The sequence below is a fragment of the Garra rufa genome, chromosome 9 (genome assembly GCF_049309525.1).
Source record: "Garra rufa chromosome 9, GarRuf1.0, whole genome shotgun sequence".
Classification (NCBI taxonomy): Eukaryota; Metazoa; Chordata; class Actinopteri; order Cypriniformes; family Cyprinidae; genus Garra; species Garra rufa.
Genome location: NC_133369.1, coordinates 36,998,388 through 37,019,119, shown reverse-complemented (window position 1 = coordinate 37,019,119; position 20,732 = coordinate 36,998,388). Strand labels below are relative to the sequence as shown.

General features: G+C 36.0%; 2 protein-coding genes across 2 annotated transcripts in view; both read left to right on the top strand.

Moving 5' to 3' along the window:
* Positions 1–7,746, top strand: part of pip5k1ab (phosphatidylinositol-4-phosphate 5-kinase, type I, alpha, b) — a 37,749-nt gene extending 30,003 nt beyond the window's left edge. Inside the window, exons 13-16 of the mRNA XM_073846845.1 lie at positions 149–284; positions 419–481; positions 3,198–3,285; positions 3,381–7,746. Of these exons, the coding sequence (XP_073702946.1) occupies positions 149–284; positions 419–481; positions 3,198–3,285; positions 3,381–3,383 (290 nt within the window). The 3' untranslated portion in view covers positions 3,384–7,746. The remainder of the gene's footprint in view (positions 1–148; positions 285–418; positions 482–3,197; positions 3,286–3,380) is intronic.
* A 1,873-nt stretch (positions 7,747–9,619) lies between these two features.
* psmd4b (proteasome 26S subunit ubiquitin receptor, non-ATPase 4b) lies at positions 9,620–18,115 on the top strand. Its single transcript, XM_073846787.1, has 10 exons — positions 9,620–9,686; positions 10,218–10,358; positions 10,465–10,579; positions 12,824–12,910; positions 13,035–13,103; positions 13,224–13,439; positions 13,523–13,631; positions 13,886–13,999; positions 14,101–14,165; positions 17,441–18,115. Exons 1-10 carry the CDS (start codon positions 9,661–9,663, stop codon positions 17,612–17,614), a joined length of 1,116 nt encoding a protein of 371 aa, XP_073702888.1. The 5' UTR covers positions 9,620–9,660; the 3' UTR covers positions 17,615–18,115.
* Positions 18,116–20,732: the final 2,617 nt, after the last annotated feature.

The following is a 20,732-nucleotide window of genomic DNA, read 5'->3' as shown; positions in this document are numbered from 1 at the left end:
GTGAATTGACTGGGTGAGTTGATAGAGATTCATTGTTTTCAATATTTTTTGCGTATGTGAATCAGATGTGATGTGAATGGGCTTTAATAGCATACTTTCTTTAGAGCATAAATCAAATCATAACTCAATGTGTGATTGTTGTTCTCAGGTGTGCACTCGGGCAGACCAGACCTGCTCCCACAAACTGATCCTTTGGCTGGAAGCTCCAGTGAGTTTGCAGCAACACATCTGTCCAACTCCTCACCTGGGAGCACAGGAATGACGTTATCTTCACCACGTCAAAGGTACCTCCTCTCTTATCATTTATTTTTTGCTTAATTTTGTTTCTCTTTTTTTGCCAGTTATATTTCATTAAGTTGAACTGTTTCTATGGCACGGCTTCACCTTCTCGTGTATAATTATGGTGGCTCATTAACAGGTCAGTAGGGGTGGAGGTGCACAAATCTGCCTTCATTGAGCCTGACAACAGCGCCCCTCACAGGTAAAACTAAGCACACACTTCTCATCTCACCACCTAATGATTAAACTGTTCGAGGGAGTTTATTTTTAATATTAATACTTTTATTCACCAAGGATGCATTAAAATGATCTGAACTGACAGTAAAAACTTTCACTTTGTTAAAAAATGCATTTATTTTAAACTTTCTGTATATGATTCCTGAAAAAAATGCAGTTTCCACAAAATAATTAGCAGCACAAGTGTTTTCAACATTGATAATTATAAGAATAATTTTTTAAAAGCAAATTTAGCATATTAGAATGATTTCTGAATCATGTGACACTGAAGACTGGAGTAGTGCTGAAAATGTTGCTTTGTCATCACAGGAATAAATTACATTATAAAATATATTAAAATAGAAAACATTTTTTTTTTAATTCGCAATAATATTTAGCAATTTTAAGGTTTTACTTTGTTTTTGATCAAATAAATGGAGCTTTGTGAACATAGGAGACTGCTTTCAAAAACATGAAAATCTTACCAACCCCAAACTTTATTTAAACATATTAATAGCCACAAAAATGTGGTTCATGCAATGTGTACACTCATTACAATAAAACAAAATTATTTCAAACACCACTGCCTCTTATCATTGTCATTTAAACGTATAAGCTACAGAAATGTAGTTCAGTGAGCATATTACAATAAAACAAAATATCAAAAATCGAACAGGATTTCCTGTTTTCATTTTCATTTTAATAAAATTATAAAGATATATAAATGTGTATGTATAAAGTTATGGAAGCCAGCCAAAACTATATGACTTGGAACAAATAATAGATTCATGACACCAAAGATTCCCCTTTAGATTTACCCAAAATTAATGAAACACTACAGAGACATCAGAGTCAGCGGCAAATGTCAGAAGGACTAACCTAGGCGAAAGGCCCTCAGTGAGATACTGAGCGCCTGGTGATCGCCTGGAGCTCACATCTCCAAAATCAGCGAAGCACATTTTTTAAATATGCCCTGTCTTTGTAAATAAACTGCAAATTTGAGTAATACACTACATTCTCACCTGAAATACTTATAAAACTACATTTCATGACACAATAACAGTAATATTTAGAAAATTATTCAAATAAATGGTGGTTGAAATACATAGCTGGGTGAACTCGACCAGTCAGCTGTTCAGCGCCCAAGTCCCACCCCCGAACGTTTCAGACCTTTGAAAAAAGTGCTACCTCACGACCAGGGGCAAATTTCTACCTGGAACTTTTAGATCCGAGTACTGCCCCAAAGTCCCTAGTTCCTGGGGAAAGTTCCTGCAGTGGAAACGGGGCTTTAGAGAACTGTCTATGAATACTAGATTTTTTCTGAAATATTGTTGATCTTCATCACTCAAAATTTTAAAGAATATCAGCTGTATGTATACAAACATGTTTGACATAATAACCTAGGTATTTCAGCAAAACCTTTAATTTGTGCAAAACACTGATCAAAATTAGAGAACAGAATCCACTGTAGGACGAAAGAAGATTACAACTAACATTTTGGAGGGTTACAGCTCTCAGAAATTAGTAGAAAGTGTACAGCCCCTTGCTTTGAATGACTTCAGGGCATCTGTGGCCACAGGACTAGCTTCTCACACTGCTAGTGTGATCTTGGTTCACTCTTCTTCCACTCTCTTCCATAATTCAGTAATTGTGCTTACATAAGGTTTTTTAGCCACCAAGGATTTTCCAGAGATTTTCAGTCAGGTTTAGATCAGGACTCTGGCCTGGCTATTTCAGTGTTCTTAGATTCAGAGAACTGCTTACCCATTTCGCAGTGTGATGGGAGCATTGTCTTGCATGAAAATTGTAGACTGATTGGGAGATGCTTGTAGGGAAGGAACTGCATGTTGCTGAAGGAGATTTTGATAAACGTTTACATTCACCTGCCATGTATCTGTATAAGAGGGACAACTCCTGCTGCAGAAAACCTCCCCGAAACCATGAAACTTCCTTCTCCACCTTTCACTGACTTCTTTACGCACTTGGGCTTCAGTCTTTCCCCAGTTTGACACTGAGCAAAATGTTTCAAATTGAACCCAAATAATTTAAACTTGCTCTTATCACTTAAGTGAACTTTGGACCAGTTTCTCTCTGCTGATGAGAGGTTTGGTCCCTGCAGAGTACACTTTCAGTCCGACTTCTCTTAAACATGCCGAGACAGATTCTTACACTGTTCAGCGCTGAACCGGCAAGCAATTCCAGCTGCAGTGCTGAACCGATTCCCCATTGAGAGTCTCTGTATTATTCTTTCTTCTAATTCATGTCTTAGATGGACGACCAGCCTTTTTGGGGGACTTAATAATTTGTTTTATTGCAAAGCTGCACTATTTAAGAAATCACAGATTTGGAAAGACCAACTTCTCTTGTAGTGGCTGAAACTTTGGCCTTCAACTGGACATCCTTCTGTGGCAGTTTTAGTCACCTTAGAGTGGCCCACCATCTGGCAATCTCAGTGAAAATCGGAGGAATGCTGCCAGTTAAATAGGGGTTGTCATTTAATTAAGAAAATGTGTCAGATTAACACCAGTAAACTTGTAGGTATCTGTAAGTGTTCTCTAATTTTGATCAGTTCTTTTTCAAATATCTCAAGTTTTTTATACTGTGCTTCAGAGTACAATTATGAAATATGCTTAAACTACTCCTATTAGGATAACTTAAAATAGGACTAAGCAGTGACCTTGATCTTTCGCTCTCTTCTTCAGCACTGGAGCCGAATGCTTAGATGAGCAGTTAAGCAACGAAGATGCCATTTCACTCAAAGACATCATCCCAGAAACTGACATTTGTTTTGTAAGTTCTAAATGTGCATATGTATCTAAAACATTTTCATTCTGATCCCAAAATTTCCTTTTATTAACGCCCAAATGCTTTCTGTTTTTTTCCAGTAAGAGCAGAGCGATGACTGACGACAGGAGTAGAGCATTTAATAAAGAGATGGACACAGAACCTCAAAAGAGATGAGGTGCGCTTCTGAGCGCTGGTATGATGGCGTTTTTCTCTCAATGGGAGTTTCAGAAAAAAACTCCAGGTCCTCAGCACAATGAAACAAGTTTTAAAAGTGAGCAAGAGACAGAGAATGAAGGAAAGCCATTAAGCGTACAGTTTTATTGGCTTTTTCTCTTTCTCTTGCACAGGAAATGCTGCTAAAACCAATTTTAACCACAAAACTATTGGAAAAGTGATGTTAGTATCTCAGTCACTCTCTTTACTGCCTTTGTTCTCTCTTAAACGCTTAAAACAGAGCAAGCAGGATGCACAAACTATATTTAGTTTTCTAAACCTAGCTAGAGCTGGGAGAAAAAAACACGTTACACAGTTGGCACCACTTTATAGTGTTGGAGGCTATGTTGCATAAATCTTTATTAGCATAGATCTTTATTTATATACAGTAGGTCTTGAAACCTTTTGATTCTCTCTGAACTGGTGTGACTCGGACTGATGGCTGCTAGCGCTCCAGTATACTTATCTCAGAAGGCATTATGCTTTGACCGAGTGTGTGTCAGAGATAAGCAAGTTCTATTTCTCAGTGGCTTCTGTATATACATATATGAAGGTTAATTTTGTTACGACTTTGAGTAAATCTGATGAGAGCATCTCATTGGTGGGTTTTTCCAGCTCTTTCTGCGTAGAGACAGCATGTGCCCTAAGAGCGACAAAAATATGGGGAAAAGACCAAAAATGATTCCCACTTTGTTAAAAAGTAATGCATTTGAATGTTACAGATAAAATAGCTTTGCATCTTCGAAGTATCCCACATTCAGGCTTAGTTGTTTTACGATTGCCTTCTCTAAAAGTAGATTTAGATTTTTTTTAATAACTTAACTCAGATGCTTGGTTTGCCTTTGAATCTCTATGCATCTCTCTTCTGCATTTAGTTTTTCCCTTCCTTGCCCGTTGTAACTATACTCCTCCATACTGGACCAATCAACTGTCAAGGTTGAGAAATGGACGGACCTGCTTGCATGCCATATTCTCTCTTTCTAATGCACATATTGCTGCCATGCCAAGGGCCCCCTAATATTTGTGTGCTATGTTTTTGTATATAGTTCTGTAAATATTCATTCTGTGTTTGTGTATGTTATAAAACGCTACTAATGTGCTCTTCTAGCACAGCAGCTATTGTCTTTTAACTAACATTAATAAGTAGACTGGCTGATTGATCGATGTGCCATGACGTCTTCCAATCATCTGCCTTAATGCAGCTATTAAAGCGACGCGTTGGTATAAAAACACTCATTTCTGCTGGATACAGAAGTTACATGCCCTCCAAACGCTTAGACCAACATGGAAATGCTCATGAAAAATCATTTCAGATCTACCTGTTACCTGATTTTCTTACACAATACATGTTTTGTTTTTCTTTATACTGGCTCTTTTATACAAACCTAAGCATTTTCTAACATCATACACAATTATATAGTGTGTAGACGAGACTGAAACGATAGATGGGGAATATTAAAGGAGTAGTTCACTTTCAGAACAAAAATTTACAGATAATGTACCCACCCCCTTGTCATCCAAGATGTTCATGTCTTTCTTTCTTCAGTCGTAAGGAAATTGTTTTTTGAGGAAAACATTTCAGGATTTCTCTCCATATAATGGACTTCTATGCCCTGAGTTTGAACTTCCAAAAGTGCAGTTTTGCAGTTACAAAGTATATAGATTGTAAATGTTTTTAGAAAATAACTGATCGTTTCCATAGATGAGATTCTTCCTCGGCTGTGATCAAATGGCTGTGTTTTGAGCTATTTGAGGCAGTATTTTGGAAATTCAAACTCGGGGGCACCATAGAAGTCCACTATATGGAGAGAAATCCTGAAATGTTTCCCTTAAAAAAAACAATTTCTTTACGACTGAAGAAAGAAAGACATGAACATCTTTGATGACAAGGGGGTGAGTACATTATCTGTAAATTTTTCTTCTGAAAGTGAACTACTCCTTTAAGATCATTCATAGTTGAGTTCCAATTGACAAGATGTAATTTTTTTTTATATTTTTAGACTCACCTTGAGATTAAATAATCCAAATGAAGAAAAAGAGAAAGAAATAGATACTAATGGACTTTACCAGGGCACATGTAAACACTAGTTTATAGAGGAGCTGGAAAGAAAACCGAAGGAAAAAGCTCTCAATCTGCCTTTCTATCATTGCTTCCATTTGGATCATAACGTTTAACAGAGGAAATGGTTTTTAATCGTTCTGTCATTCGAGAGGCGTTTCTCTGTAACTCAAACAATAGTCACGGACAGATCTGAGACTCACATTGCAGTTTTGAAGTATTCTGAAGAAGGGCTGACTGTAGTCTTGAACAGTATTGTGTCCCAAATACCGCAGCTTCTAAAATCATGTCGGTTTGGGACCGAAGTGATCTTTTGCCAAGGATTTGCTTTTGCAGACCTGAATATGCACAGGAAGTACACTGACAGTCTTTCACAAGACTGTCCTGAAGTAATTTTCTATAAAGCTTCACAGCGGATGCAGTATATATGCATATTCAAGTTTTCAATATTTTTTCATGTTTGTTCAAAGCCGATTTGGTAAAACTGATAGGGTTTGGGTCAATAAGTGTTGAAGTTGTTTTATTTTTGCCTGGCTTATATGGTTTGAATCATTTCAGTGACTTTTTCAAGTCTTTGTCAAATGTTACACATTAAATCATGTTACAGTACATTTTGATAATGCACCTTAATGCTGCACAAAACCATTTTAATCTAGCAACAAGCTATCTCTAAAAACTAGATCTAAACTCACAGTTTGTCCTCTGAAAGTTCACAAAGATATGCAATGTGCTTTTTACTGGCATATTTTCTTTTTTGTCACACTTCAGGTTTTTGACACTATTTCTAAACTTTAATAATGTGTGGTGATTCGCGATGGTAGGAAGTTACCTATAAAAACATTTAACTCCGAAAATCTACAGTATAGTAAGATTAGCAATGCCCTGATTAACATTTCTACATTTTATAGTCAATTTTTATCCCCTCTCTGTTTCAAGATATTGGGTCTGTAAGTTACTTGTTTAAAACCTTGCACACAATGTTCGTATTCATTTCACTTTCCAGTGTGGTGTTTTTATCTGCTCTTTGTAATGCTTCTTTTTATAGATCTTTTTAGATTTGACATCCTAAAATTCATAACTCAAAACTGATCTTTGATCAGCTCGCAGTGGCTTAATTTCACAGTTGGCTTGCGGGGTAGTTTTCTGGAAGATCAGAAATCTAAGCACACGGTATAAATTCGGTTCATATTATTTTTAGTCTTCACAATTTAGGCCTCACTCTTATTTCTGCCTCTGTGTGGGGGTTTATTATTTATAAATCTGTGTTCATGGTCTCATGACACAACAATCACTGCCTTTGTCTGACCAACACTCAGTACTGATTATTAGTAGTTGAATATGGGTTAGAATGATGTTACGCTCCTCCAAACCACACTAAGACATCTTAACATGATTTTAATATCCCAAAAGTGAATCTTTTGGTCTGGAAATAATACAGATGAAATGAAATGCAATGAAAATGAAAGTAAAATTGTAAATGCAAAGTCAAGCAGAGACAGCTATTTTTCATACGCTTTGTTCAGTGTTTGTATTAATACAGTGAAAACAGATATTTGCACAACAGACACATCAGTCGTGCACAGTGCACACCGGATTACATGCTGGCAATTTAGACACTAAACAGACAACCAACAAACTGCAATATGAACGTTTCTGCCAATATATTTCAGTGATTGTATTTATTAAGAAATGTCTTCTTGTTTTTCTTCTCTTCTTTTTTACGTTGTGGACCTGTATGGCTCTTGAATTCTTAATGTACCGTAGATGATTGTATGTATTATGTAATCTGGCAGAAAGCAGTTTCTGTGATCTAAGTATGTATTTTGTTTTGGGTCGGAGGGAAGTTGTTGACAATATAAACCATTTTTGTATTTTATGTGTTTAGGGTATGTCCATAGTAAATATTCCTATTCATTATAAATCTGTGAAAGCTCTTCCTCAGCTTTTCTACTTGTGAATGTCTGGCGGTGTCAGGAACAATGACTGACAACCGTAAGTGCTTTGAGGACTATATTTTTACCGGGCCTGTATAAAACGTGTATATAATTGTGTATATAAGCAAGTCACGGAAATGCCTTTTTCTTGTGCGGTGTTTGCAGCCTGTTTCTCCTACCATCTTTCAGTGATGTGGTGATGCTGTTTTTTCACATTGTCTTTGATTTGAAAAGAATAAAATATTTTCCAAACCATTATTTTTTGCTATATGTGTTTTTTTTTTTTTTATACCAAACACATATACAGTGCCCTCCACTAATATTGGTACCCTTGGTAAATATGAGCAAAGGTGGATGTGAAAATAAATCTGCATAATTTATCCTTTTGATCTTTTATTCAAAAAAGTCACAAAATTCTAACCTGTCATTGAAGTAAAACAATAGAACCTAGGGGTGAAATCTCATTATGAAATGTTTTTCTCTAGTTCTCGTTGGCCACTATTATTGGCACCCAATTATTGCAACATCCTTTTCCCAAGATAACAGTTCTGAGTTTTCTCCAACAATGTCTAATGAGTTTGGAGAACACCTGACAAGAGATCAGAGGCCATTCCTTCAAACAGAATCTCTCTCTTCCCAGCTTCCTGTTGGTGCTGCTTCTCTTCAGTTTCTATACAGGGTTCAGGTCAGGGAACTGGGATGGCCATGGTAGAAGCTTCATTCTGTGCTCAGTAACACAATTTTGTGTTGATTTTGATGTTTGTTTTCGATCATCATCCTGCTAGAAGATGCAACCATGGCCCATTATAAGATTTCTAACAGAGGCAGTCAGGTTTTGATTTTTTATCTGCTGGTATTTGATAGAATCCATGAAGCCATGTACCTAAACAAGATGTCCAGGACCTTCGGCAGAAAAATAGGTCCCTTGCAGTATTTTTAACCGTGGGCATGGGGTACTTTTTTTTTTTTTTTTATCCCTGTCTTCACCAAACCATCTGAAGAGTTAGCTGCCAAAAAGCTCATTTTTAGTTTCATCTGACCATAGGGGGCTGTTTGATTATTTTATTTTAGGCTTTCTGACCCCAAGACTCAACAATTCTCTGCAGTTCTCCAGCTGTGTTCCTTGGAGAGTCTTTGGCCACTCAAACTCTCCTCCTTATCGTGCATTAGGATGATATAGACACACATCCTCTTCTAGGCAGATTTGTAACATCTTTAGTTGATTGGAACTTCTTAATTATTGCCCTGATGGTGGGAATGGGGATTTTCAATGCTTTAGCTCTTTTCTTACAGCCACTTTCTATTTTGTGGAGCTCAACAAACTTGTTCTGCACATCAGAACTACATTCTTTGGTTTTACTTCTTGTGATGGATGATTAAGGGAATTTGGCTTTTGTGTTTCTCATATTTATAATCCTGTGGAACAGAAAGTCATGGCTGGACAATTTTACAACATGAACTGGAGAAAAACATTTATTTCATAATGAGATTCCCACCCATTTTTCCATCGTTTTACTTCAATGAAAGGTTAGAATTTTGTGAATTTTTCGAATTAAAGATCTAAAGGATAAACAATGCAGATTTATTTTCACAGTCGCCTTTGCTCAAATTTACTAAGGGTGCTAATATTACTGGAGGGCACTGTATAAGTGCAAAAATTAGTTTATTAGAATCAAATGTGACACAAAACCAGTCTTAAGTAGCATGGGTTTATTTGTAGCAATAGCCAACAATACATTGTATGCCTCAAAATTATCGATTGTTCTTTTATGCCAAAAATCATTAGGATATTAAGTAAAGATCAAGTTCCAAGAAGATATATTGATAAGTAACTAAGAACTTCATTTAGACAACTTTAAAGGCGATTTTCTCAGATTTTTTTTTTTTTTTTGCACCCTCAGATTCTAAATTTTCAAATAGTTGATTCTTAACAAACCATACGTCAATGGAAAGCTTATTTATTCAGCGTTCATATTTTCCCATTATATATAAATCTTAATTTCGATAAATTAATTATGACTGGTTTTGTGGTCCAGGGTCACACATGGAAATGGTTCGTTTTGAACTATACATAAACGACATTTCCCACAATTCCTATAGCTCCGCGCTACTTTATCCAATGATCGTTCACTTACGTGCTTACGTCACGCAGAGCGACAGAAAATTTTCAAGATGGTGCTTGAAAGTACTATGGTCTGGTAAGAAAAAATACTTTATATTTTTCAACCATCAGATATAGTTTGACAAACGTGATTTGTTTTTAATTATTACGCAATTGTGTTGGAAATGTTGAGTATTGGAGGTGAGAGAACGTTTGCGTTGAGCAAAAGGACAGTGGTGCATTTTTCCTTAGTCATGATGGAACATTCAGGCTGATAAACAGCGCCTTTGTGTTTACATGTTATGAGAGAACAAGTTAGAAAGCTTATGGTAGAGATTATCAAGTTCATTTTATGAAATCAGTTTCTGTTTAAATCATAAATGGGTTGGTTGTTTTGATTCGTCTGTAATAATCTGACGTTAGGTTTTCGTATAAATAAATGTTAAGAATTTAAATCCTTCTTTGTAACGTTACCTGCAGTTTGTGTACTGAAACGCTTGCTTTGGACTACATGTTATATTTAAATATTAAATAGAACCCTTACGTGCAGAATTAGGCTTCGTATATGCAGGGTCTTATTTGGCAGGAATGTTGAATGGACATCACAGTGTGTGTTTATTTTTTCTAGTGTGGACAACAGTGAATATATGCGCAATGGAGACTTCTTGCCTACCAGACTTCAGGCCCAGCAAGACGCTGTCAACATCATCTGTCATTCAAAAACTCGAAGTAACCCAGAAAACAATGTGGGGCTAATCACTATGGCTAAGTAAGATGAAGGTTTTATTTTATTTGTTTTATTAAAGGGTAAACTTTGGGATATCTTGTCCAACAAAATCGATATGGGAGATTAATTGTGTTTGTGTGTGTTTTAGTAACTGTGAAGTCCTGACCACACTGACCCCTGACACAGGCAGGATTCTGTCCAAACTTCATGCTGTTCAGCCCAGAGGAGTCATCAGCTTCTGTACTGGAATCAGAGTAGCACATGTGAGTGGGATGGATCATAATTTATTTATCATTATTATTATTATTTTTTTTTTTTTACTTATTTTAGAATTTATACATTTTATCATCTATATATTTTCTGTAAAGTACACATAATTTAATGTTTACGTAAATAATTTTACGTCCTCTGAGATGTAAGCCTTATGTTTTGATTTTTGCTACTATAACTATAACAGACTTATATCATCTGGACATGTTTTGTTAAGAACTTTTTGAATGTGAAATGGTAATAAAGTCAAACCTCAGAAAGATTACAGAAATTTGGAACTGAAAAATATTACAGTATATTTACAGTGAGGGGGAAAAATTATTTGATCAGCTGCTGATTTTGTACGTTTGCCCACTGACAAAGAAATGATCAGTCTATAATTTTAATGGTAGGTTTATTTTAACAGTGAGAGACAGAATAACAACAAAAAATGCAGAAAAATGCATTTTAAAAAATGTAATAAAATAATTTGCATTTTAATGAGTGAAATATGTATTTGATCCCCTATCAATTAACAAGATTTCTGGCTCCCAGTTGTCTTTTATACAGGTAAGGAGCTAAGATTAGGAGCACTCTCTTAAAGGGAGTGCTCCTAATCTCAGATTGTTAACTGTATAAAAGACACCTGTCCACAGAAGCAAAAAATCTGATTCCAAACTCTCCACCATGGCCAAGACAAAAGAGCTTTCCAAGGATGTCAGGGACAAGATTGTAGACCTACACAAGGCTGGACTGGGCAACAAGACCATCGCCAAGCAGCTTGGTGAGAAGGTGACAACAGATGGTGCGATTATTCGCAAATGGAAGAAAAACAAAATAACTGTCAATCTCCCTCGGTCTGGGGCTCCATGCAAGATCTCACCTCGTGGAGTTTCAATGATCATGAGAACGGTGAGGAATCAGCCCAGAACTACACGGGAGGATCTTGTCACTGATCTCAAGGCAGCTGGGGCCATAGTCACCAAGAAAACAACTGGTAACACACTACGCCGTGAAGGACTGAAATCCTGCAGCACCTGCAAGTTCCCCCTGCTCAAGAAAGCACATGCACAGGCCCGTCTTAAGTTTGCCAATGAACATCTGAATTATTTGGAAGAGAACTGGGTGAAAGTGTTGTGGTCAGATGAGACCAAAATTAAGCTCTTTGGCATCAGCTCAACTGGCCGTGTTTGGAGGAGGAATGCTGCCTATGACCCCAAGAACACCATCCCCACCGTCAAACATGGAGGTGGGAACATTATACTTAGGGGGTGTTTTTCTTCTAAGGGGACAGGACAACTGCAGCGCATCAAAGGGATGATGGACAGGGCCATGTACGGTCAACTCTTGGGTGACAACCTCCTTCCCTCAGTCAGGGCATTGAAAATAGATTGTGGATGGCAAAGCTTGACAGTGACCCAAAACACACGGCCAAGGCAACAAAGAAGTGGCTCAAGAAGAAGCACATTAAAGTCCTAGTGTGGCCTAGCCAGTCTCCAGACCTTAATCCCATAGAAAATCTGTGACTAAAGGTTTGAGTTGTCAAACATCAACCTCGAAACCTTAATGACTTGGAGAGGATCTGCAAAGAGTGGGACAAAATCCCTCCTGAGTTGTGTGCAAACCTGGTGGCCAACTACAAGAAACATCTGACCTCTGTAATTGCCAACAAGGGTTTTGGCACCAAGTACTAAGTCGTGTTTTGCGAAGGGGTCAAATACTTATTTCACTCATTAAAATGCAAATCAATTTGTAACTTTTTTTTGAAATGTGTTTTTCTGTATTTTTGTTGTTGTTGTTCTTACTCTGTCTCTTACTGTTTAAATAAAAAAATAAAATTGTAGACTGATCATTTCTTTGTCAGTGGGCAAACATACAAAATCAACAGGGGATCAAATAACTTTTCCCTCACTGTACATACAGTATTTTACTGTTTTATTTCAAAGGATTAAAAAGAATAAGATGTAGAGTCCTGCACCTACTAGTAAAAAATATAAAAAAATTACATCTGGTGTCTGAAAAATCTTTGGTTTGACTGTATACACACACACACACACACACACAATTTTTTTCATCCGTCTTCACCACTTTTGATTAATTGAACATGTCCTTGCTAAATAAAAGTATTAATTTCTTACTTTTTAAAAATCACAACATATTTGAATATTAGTTTACCACTTTTTTTTTAATTACAAAATGTATATAATTGTATAATATTTAGTTATGCTTCTGTTTTTCCTACTCCTTTTGTTTCACAGCTGGCACTGAAACACAGACAGGGAAAGAACCATAAGATGAGGATCATTGCCTTTGTGGGAAGCCCTGTGGAGGACCAGGAGAAAGATGTAAATTATTTTTGTCTTAATGTATCGTGGTGTAAAAGTTGCACCATATCGGTCTACATTTACGAAAGGTTAATACAGTATGTTATTCACCTGCTCATTTGTGCCTCCAAATTGTATTACTCAGTTGGTGAAAATGGCAAAACGTTTGAAGAAGGAAAAAGTCAGTGTTGACATCATTAACTTTGGAGAAGAGGTAAACGTGCATACATGTTCTGGAGAATATAATTTATCACACTCCTTTCCAATTGTACTTCTCATCTTTCATGTCATTTTGTTATCTGCACCATTTAGTTTTTTCCCTTTTGCATTGTAGGAAGTCAACACGGATAAGCTGACCGTGTTTGTGAACACCCTAAATGGAAAAGAGGGTGTAGGCTCTCACCTGGTAACGGTGCCTCCTGGCCCAAGCCTGGCAGATGCTCTTCTGTCCTCTCCGATCATGGCTGGTGAGGGTGGCACCATTATGGGCCTGGGTGCCAGCGACTTTGAGTTCGGTGTGGATCCCAGCGCAGATCCTGAACTCGCTCTGGTGAGTAGCGCAAAGGTTTAGTGGGATAAACTTCTTAGGTATGTTCCACATTATGTCTCTGTTTTTTCGATTCGTCTCTATAGGCTCTGCGTGTGTCGATGGAGGAGCAGAGACAGAGGCAGGAGGAGGAAGCTCGCCGGGCAGCAGTGGCTTCAGCCGCAGAGGCTGGAGTCTCATCACCCACTGCAGATGGTGAGAGTTTAGATGATGATTGAAGACAAGATGGGGTTTCTGGACGCCCTATTAACATTTAAAATAACTATTTAATATATTTTAAAATGTAAATTATTCTTGTGATGCAAAGCTGAATTTTCAGCAGCCATGACTTTAGTCTTCAGTGTCACATGGTCCTATAGAAATCATTATAATATGTTGATTTGCTCAAAAAACATTTCATGGGAAGTATATGTTTAATGTGACCTGATGTCTTTTGTGTTTTTGTTAAGAGTCTGAAAATGCTCTCCTGAAGATGTCGACGGCTCCTGCTCTGCCTGATTTCAGCCGCATGACGGAGGATGAACAGATCGCATACGCCCTACAGATGTCCATGCAAGGAGGAGGTCCGTCTCTTTACACTTCATTAATTCTTATTCTTCATTTCCTTAATTATTTTTCTTCCCTTGTGACTTATCCATACAAACAAATGTTTGTCTGTGCACAGAGTTTGGCGGTTCAGAGGCCATGGATGTGGACGCAGGTGCAGCAGCAGACAGTGAAGCTCCTAAGGTGTGTTTGTCCACCTCTCTTCCTCAAACAATGTCTGCTTGGCTTTTTAGAGAGATCACCACAATTTAAGACACAGTCTTTTGTGATTTGTGGGAATCATCAAAAGCAGTTGCAAAAGTTTACATTCCTCTTTCAGAATCTGCAAAATGTTAATTATTTTACAAAAATATAAGGGATCGTACAAAATGCATGTTATTGTTTGTTTAGTACTGACCTGAAAAAGATAATTTCACATAAAAGATGTTTACATATAGTCCACAAGAGAAAATAATTTTGAATTTATAAAAATGACCCTTTTTAAGTTTACATCTCCCTCGATCGGTTCTTAATACTGTGTTGTTACCTGAATGATCCACAGCTGTTTTTTTTTTTTTTTGTTGTTTGCTTGTTTGTTTAGTGATAGTTGTTCATGAGTTTGTCCTGAACAGTTAAACTGCCTGCTGTTCTTCAGAAAAATCCTTCAGGTCCCACAAATTCTTTGGTTTTTCAGCATTTTTGTGTATTTGAACCCTTTTCAACTATGACTGTATGATTTTGAGATCCATCTTTTCACACTAAGGACAACTGAGGGACTCATATGCAACTATTACTGAAGGTTCAAGCACTCACTGATGCTTCAGAAAGGAAAAACAATGCATTAAGAGCCAGAAAGTAAAAACCTTTTAAATTTGAATATCGGGGTAAGTGTTACTTATTTTGTCTTCTGGTAAACATGTGCCCTCTGAAGGGCAGAACTAAATGAAAAAATATGATATTTAGGCAAAATAACAAAAATGTACACATCTCCATTCTGTTTAAAAGTTTTCAACCCCCAGCTCTTAATGCATCGTGTTTCCTTCTGAAGCATCAGTGAGTGTTTGAACCTTCCGTAATAGTTGCATATAAGTCCCTCAGTGTGAAAAGGTGGATCTCAAAATCATACAGTCATTGTTGGAAAGTGTTGAAATACACAAAAATGCTGAAAAACCAAAGAATTTGTGGGACCTGAAGGATTTTTCTGAAGAATAGCAGGCAGTTTAAGTGTTTAGGACGAACATGGGACACTATCACTATCACTACAACTATCACCAAACAAAGAAACAGGTGTGGATCATTCATGTAAAAGAAAATCAAGTGTATGTAAACTTTTGAACCAGTTTATTTGTACAATTTCAACTTTTATTTTCTCTTGTGGACTATATGTAAATTATATGTATATGTATGTCTTTTATGTGAAATATATTATTCAGGTCAGTACTAAATAAACAATAACGTGCATTCTGTATGATTCCTCTTATTTTGGTAAAATAATTTACATGTTGCGGATTCTGAAAGGGGTGTGTAAACTTTTGACCTCAACTGTATTATTCAGAAGCCATTGCAAAACATGATACAGCCAGCCAAAACAGAAACGCTAGAACAGTAAGTGTAAGCAGATCTGCATGTATTGAAGGAAATATCAGTGATTGCAAGGAAGTTAGGTTTTAGTATTTGTTTCTGTCTAAATTAAATGCTTTGAGAGCCACTTTGCTCTTGCCATACTATAAATGCACAAGTTTTACTGGATAAAAATCGAATTCCTTTTCTCTAAATGAATTTTAACAATAACTTATAAACCATTAAAGACAGACCTACTGTGAAGTGTTCATGAAGCTTAAGATAACTGCTAAAAATGAATCTGAGGAAGCAGATAATCTATACTGAGCTGCTAAATTCCTTCCATTTCATTACCGTAATTACATTTATTAGTAGATTAGTTACTTCCAGAATAAAAATTTCCTGATAATTTACTTACCCCGATGTCATCCAAGATGTTCATGTCTTTCTTTCTTCAGTCGAAAAGAAATTAAGGTTTTTGAGGAAAACATGGTGGACTTCAATGGGGATCAACTTGTTGAAGGTCCAAACTGCAGTTTCAGTGCAGCTTCCAAGGGCTCAACCTGATCCAAGCCAAGAGTCTTATCTAGCGAAATGGTCATATATATATATATACATACAGCTAGTGCAAGACGAGCATTTGTGGTATATATATATATATATATATATATATATATATATATATTAGGGCCGGGACTTTAACGCGTTAATTTAGATTAATTAATTACACAAAAATAACGCGTTAAAATTTTTTAACGCATTTTAATCGCACTTAAGTTTTGCACCGCGGAACGTTTCTCACTGGATGAGATTCGGCGGACCGATTATACTGGAGCACAAACTAGCGTTCAGACAAGCCAAAGAACTTATACCAAAGAAGCTGCGTCCGTCCTAAATAGTATTGTATGTCCCAAATCGTAGTATGTTTAAAAAGTATTCAAAAGATTCCCGGATGGTCTACTACTTAACGATCAATGCACACTCTTAACTGCTAATATTGCCCGCAACACACTGCGCCGTGAACGAGGATTCGATTAGAACTACAAACACGCATAAAAAGTGTTAAATAACTACAAACATGGAGGATATGCGCGACCAACGGACAGGTAGAGAAAGGGGTTTGAGTGATAAATAATCAGTGTGTAACCTGATAAAAACTATTTTTTAAATGTTATCCGCGTTATATTCCATGTGCAGCAACATTTATAATGATAGGTTTGGTCATTAACGTTTAAATGCATAATTAAGCAAACACAAGAGCAGAGTTCTCGGAATGAAAGACTCGTTAAAGAACGTGCCTCTTGCTACACTTAATGGCAATATTGCACTGGTCTGTTGGACTTGGTTGAACAAAAAAAAAACAATATTTTGTTGCTTAAGCTTATGTATTCAGTCATTATTCAATGGTATACTAAAAATCCATGTAAAAATCTTAATTCTCACTGTTCTCAGGTCAAATATTTACATGCGATTAAAATGCGATTCATTTCGATTAATTAATTACAAAGCCTCTAATTAATTAGATTAAAATTTTTAATCGAGTCCCGGCCTTAATAAATATATATATATATATATATACCACAAATGCTCGTCTTGCACTAGCTGGACCTCACGCAATACATAACCACACATGTTTGATGTAGGTAGAAGTACTAAAGCAAGGTAAACATGCAAAGAAAGTCAAACACCATTTACAAAAAAGGTAAAACATCTGACGATTTTGAAGTTGGAGGAACCTTACCCATTTTTGAACCGAAGTACACTAAGAAAAAGTATTTACGTTTACATTTTTTTTTTGGAAAGTGACCAATGTTTTGCTCAAAAAGAAAGACATGAACATTTTGGATGACATTGGGGTGAGTAAATGATCAGGATAAGAGCATAAAAGTGCCTATTTAAACTCTGTTTTTGTTTTGTAGGAGGATGAAGAGGATTATGATGTGATGCAGGATCCAGAGTTTTTGCAGAGTGTCCTGGAGAATCTTCCAGGTGTTGATCCCAACAATGAAGCCATCCGTAATGCTATGGGCTCTCTGGCATCCCAGAACAGAACAAAACCACCTGAGGGCAAGAAAGAAGATGAGAAGAAGTAGAGGAATAAGACCCGTCTGGACTGACAGAGAACGAAGGCTAATAAAACAGATGAAAGGTTTCCAACTGGATTATGGATAGAACACAAAATTCATATATGATTTAAACAAAACAAAAAAAAGAAAAATGATTCATGGAGATTTTTTAACAAATGTTAGAGAAAGGAACAACAGAACAGACTAACAACAAACTTTACTGATAGAAAAGAATATCCAAAAAATACTTCTTACATGTAACGGTGAATGAGCATCTTCATTGGTTGCTTTTAAGTACCATCTAAGTAACATCTGATCTGTAACATATTTGGTGAGGCTGAAACAATTTTAGACAACGCTACTTCAAATAGTAGTGCTCACTTTAGTGTTTATTTGCTAGTTATCTCATGCCACCCAACTATAATTTTCCTTGTGGTTTTTGGAGAACTTGTAAAGGTTTCTTTGTCGATTTTGTATCACTATTTTCAGTTCCTTTTGTAATAAAGGGCTTTGTTATGGTTAAGGGAATCTGAAGTGTAGCATGTTATTACCATGTTTTTATTGCATTTACGCCCTATTTGATGAAAAAATTGAGAAAATTAATAATTAAACTATTAAATTCCTTTGACTATAACTCATCAGTGCACAAAAAACGTTTTAGACCTGCATATTTATTAGTAACTACTACTATGAAAAGTTTTTAAACAAAATAAATTATTTTTGCTTACATAAACGTTTACTTTCAGATGAAAAAAAAATTAAAAAAACAAAATCAGCAAATTTCAGTCCCAAGAGTTAGATGAAGAGAAAATGGCAAATATATTTACATTTGTCACTAGTTTAACTTTCTAGGTAATTTAACAAAAAATATTTTTGACATCTAATGGTACTTGAGTCCAAAACATTTTTATTTTTCAAATGGTTGTATGATAGTACAAATGGTTTTAAGTCAGTTATTCCTATCTTTTGCTGTAGTAGGAAATATCAGTTTACATTGCCAAACATTAATTTTGCCATTAATTGTAATAATCCAGAGAGATTTTTGTTTGCACAACAGCCAGTGCTCCACACAGAGATCTGATCTCATCATCATCCAGTCTGTCTAAAATGTAGGGATGCACCGAATGTTTGGCAACCCAAATTATTCAGCCGAAAATAGCATAAAAAAAGGTTTCAGTGTGCGGCCGAATAAGCGAAAAGGCCAAATAAATTATACCGAACAATGACGTGACGCGATCAAATAGAGGCGCACGCTAATGCAGCAAACATGTTGGCAGTATGCAAGCATTTAAAACTGTCCGAGAAAGACACACAAATCATTACAAGCACTGATAGTACAAGACTGTTTAGAGCCACATTGCATGTCTTCTATGAGAACAAGGGGTGGTTTTTACTGTTTGATGACTTAATCGCGAAATGGCCTTAAACCATTAGTAAATAAACTACAGAACATTATGTTGTCTAATACACGCACAAATTGCATTTATTCTGACAGCGCTGCACAAGCTTGTTAGCTTAGTAAATCTGTGCTGAAACAGCTTAATGAGAATCATTCATAAATCTGCTGCTGTCAGCAAAAAGTTGTACTCAGGTCTTCTTGTGGGTTACCGCCAAAATAAGAGTCAACATTTATAAATGTTAGCATTGTAATTTTACTGTTGTTCTGTAAAATAAAATAAAAAAGTTAGACAAAAATAATGATAATCATTACCACAGCTCTATTAATACATTTATTATAACATTCTCTTAGGCTCAGCAAAGCTGCATTTATTTGTACATTAAAAAACAAGAAGGGGGTCTTAAAAATGGCCAAAGAATATTATTTTACTAACTTATAATTTTAAGTTAAATTGTGCTTTGTTGATAGGCTATAATGTCTGCTAGAATGTTAAAAAAGTTCAGCGTTAAGTAAATATTTTTAAATTGTTGTTTTGTAATTGATTTTTCTTTTTTGAAAAGCAAGACAAAATGGCAAAAAGCACATTTTGGATATATAATTTATGCAATGGTGAAAAAAATTGGCAAAATAAATTTAAAAAACACGGAAACCCGTGTTCGGTAATTTGCCCTCGGCCCAGTGTTTAATTTTGTTCGGCTTCGGCCGAGAGTTTTCATTTTGGTACTTCTCCCTACTGGAATGAAGCATCTTGGAGATGTTACCACAGTTCTTCTGGATTTATTCTCTCTCAGTTTGTTCTGTTTCTTCAACTTTTTTTTGTTTTTGTTTTTTAAAGCAATTAATCGATTTTACAGCACTAGTAGTCTAGATTAAAACATGGTTAAATAGAGAGTGATCTTGGTCTGGCTTTATTTCCATTTCGTGTGAAAACAAGATTTGGTTCTGCATTTTATCTGTAGCTAACTGATCAGTAGCTGCGTTTCCATTACCCTTTAAATTGCGCTAATTGAAAATACGCCTCCTTGTGCAAACAAAAATCTCACTGGATTATCACAGTTAATGGCAAAATAAATGTTTGGAAATGTAAACTGATTTCCAACTGACACACTACAGCAAAAGGTAGAAATAACTGAAATAACCATTTTAACCTGGTGAAAATACTGTTCTAATAATTTTGGCCACCTCTGTATATCTGTTCCAGGATGTTATGAGGCTTAAATATCACTAAAGCTGTGCGACTGACCTTTCTTTCTTTCTTTTTTTATAATGAAATGAAGTAATTAAATCACAATTCTCAGATTACATATTATGTAGTGCTGTCAAATCAATTAATCGTGATTAATCGGTTCCTAAATAAAAGTTACATATAAATATACACAGTTCACATACATATGTGTAAACAAACTTTTTTGATGTTTTTTTGATGTTATTTTATGCGAATAATCAATTTGTGAGCGCTAGTAGTCTAGATTAAAACATGGTTAAATGGAGAGTGATCTTGGTCTGGCTTTATTCCCATTTTGTGTAAAAACAAGATTTGGTTCTGCATTTTATCTGATCAGTAGCTGTGTTTCCATTACCCTTTAAATTGCGCTAATTGAAAATACGCCTCCTTGTGCAAACAAAAATCTCACTGGATTATCACAGTTAATGGCAAAATTAATGTTTGGAAAGTAAACTGATTTCCTACTGACATACTACAGCAAAAGGTAGAAATAACTGAAATAACCATTTTAACCTGGTGAA

Excerpts from the sequence above, each read along its gene's own strand:
- psmd4b (XM_073846787.1), top strand. The coding sequence starts at position 9,661 with ATGGTGCTTGAAAGTACTATGGTCTG. Across the intron at positions 13,104-13,223 it reads TCATTAACTTTGGAGAAGAG|GAAGTCAACACGGATAAGCT; the intron begins GTAAACGTGCAT and ends TTTGCATTGTAG. Across the intron at positions 14,000-14,100 it reads GATGTCCATGCAAGGAGGAG|AGTTTGGCGGTTCAGAGGCC; the intron begins GTCCGTCTCTTT and ends GTCTGTGCACAG.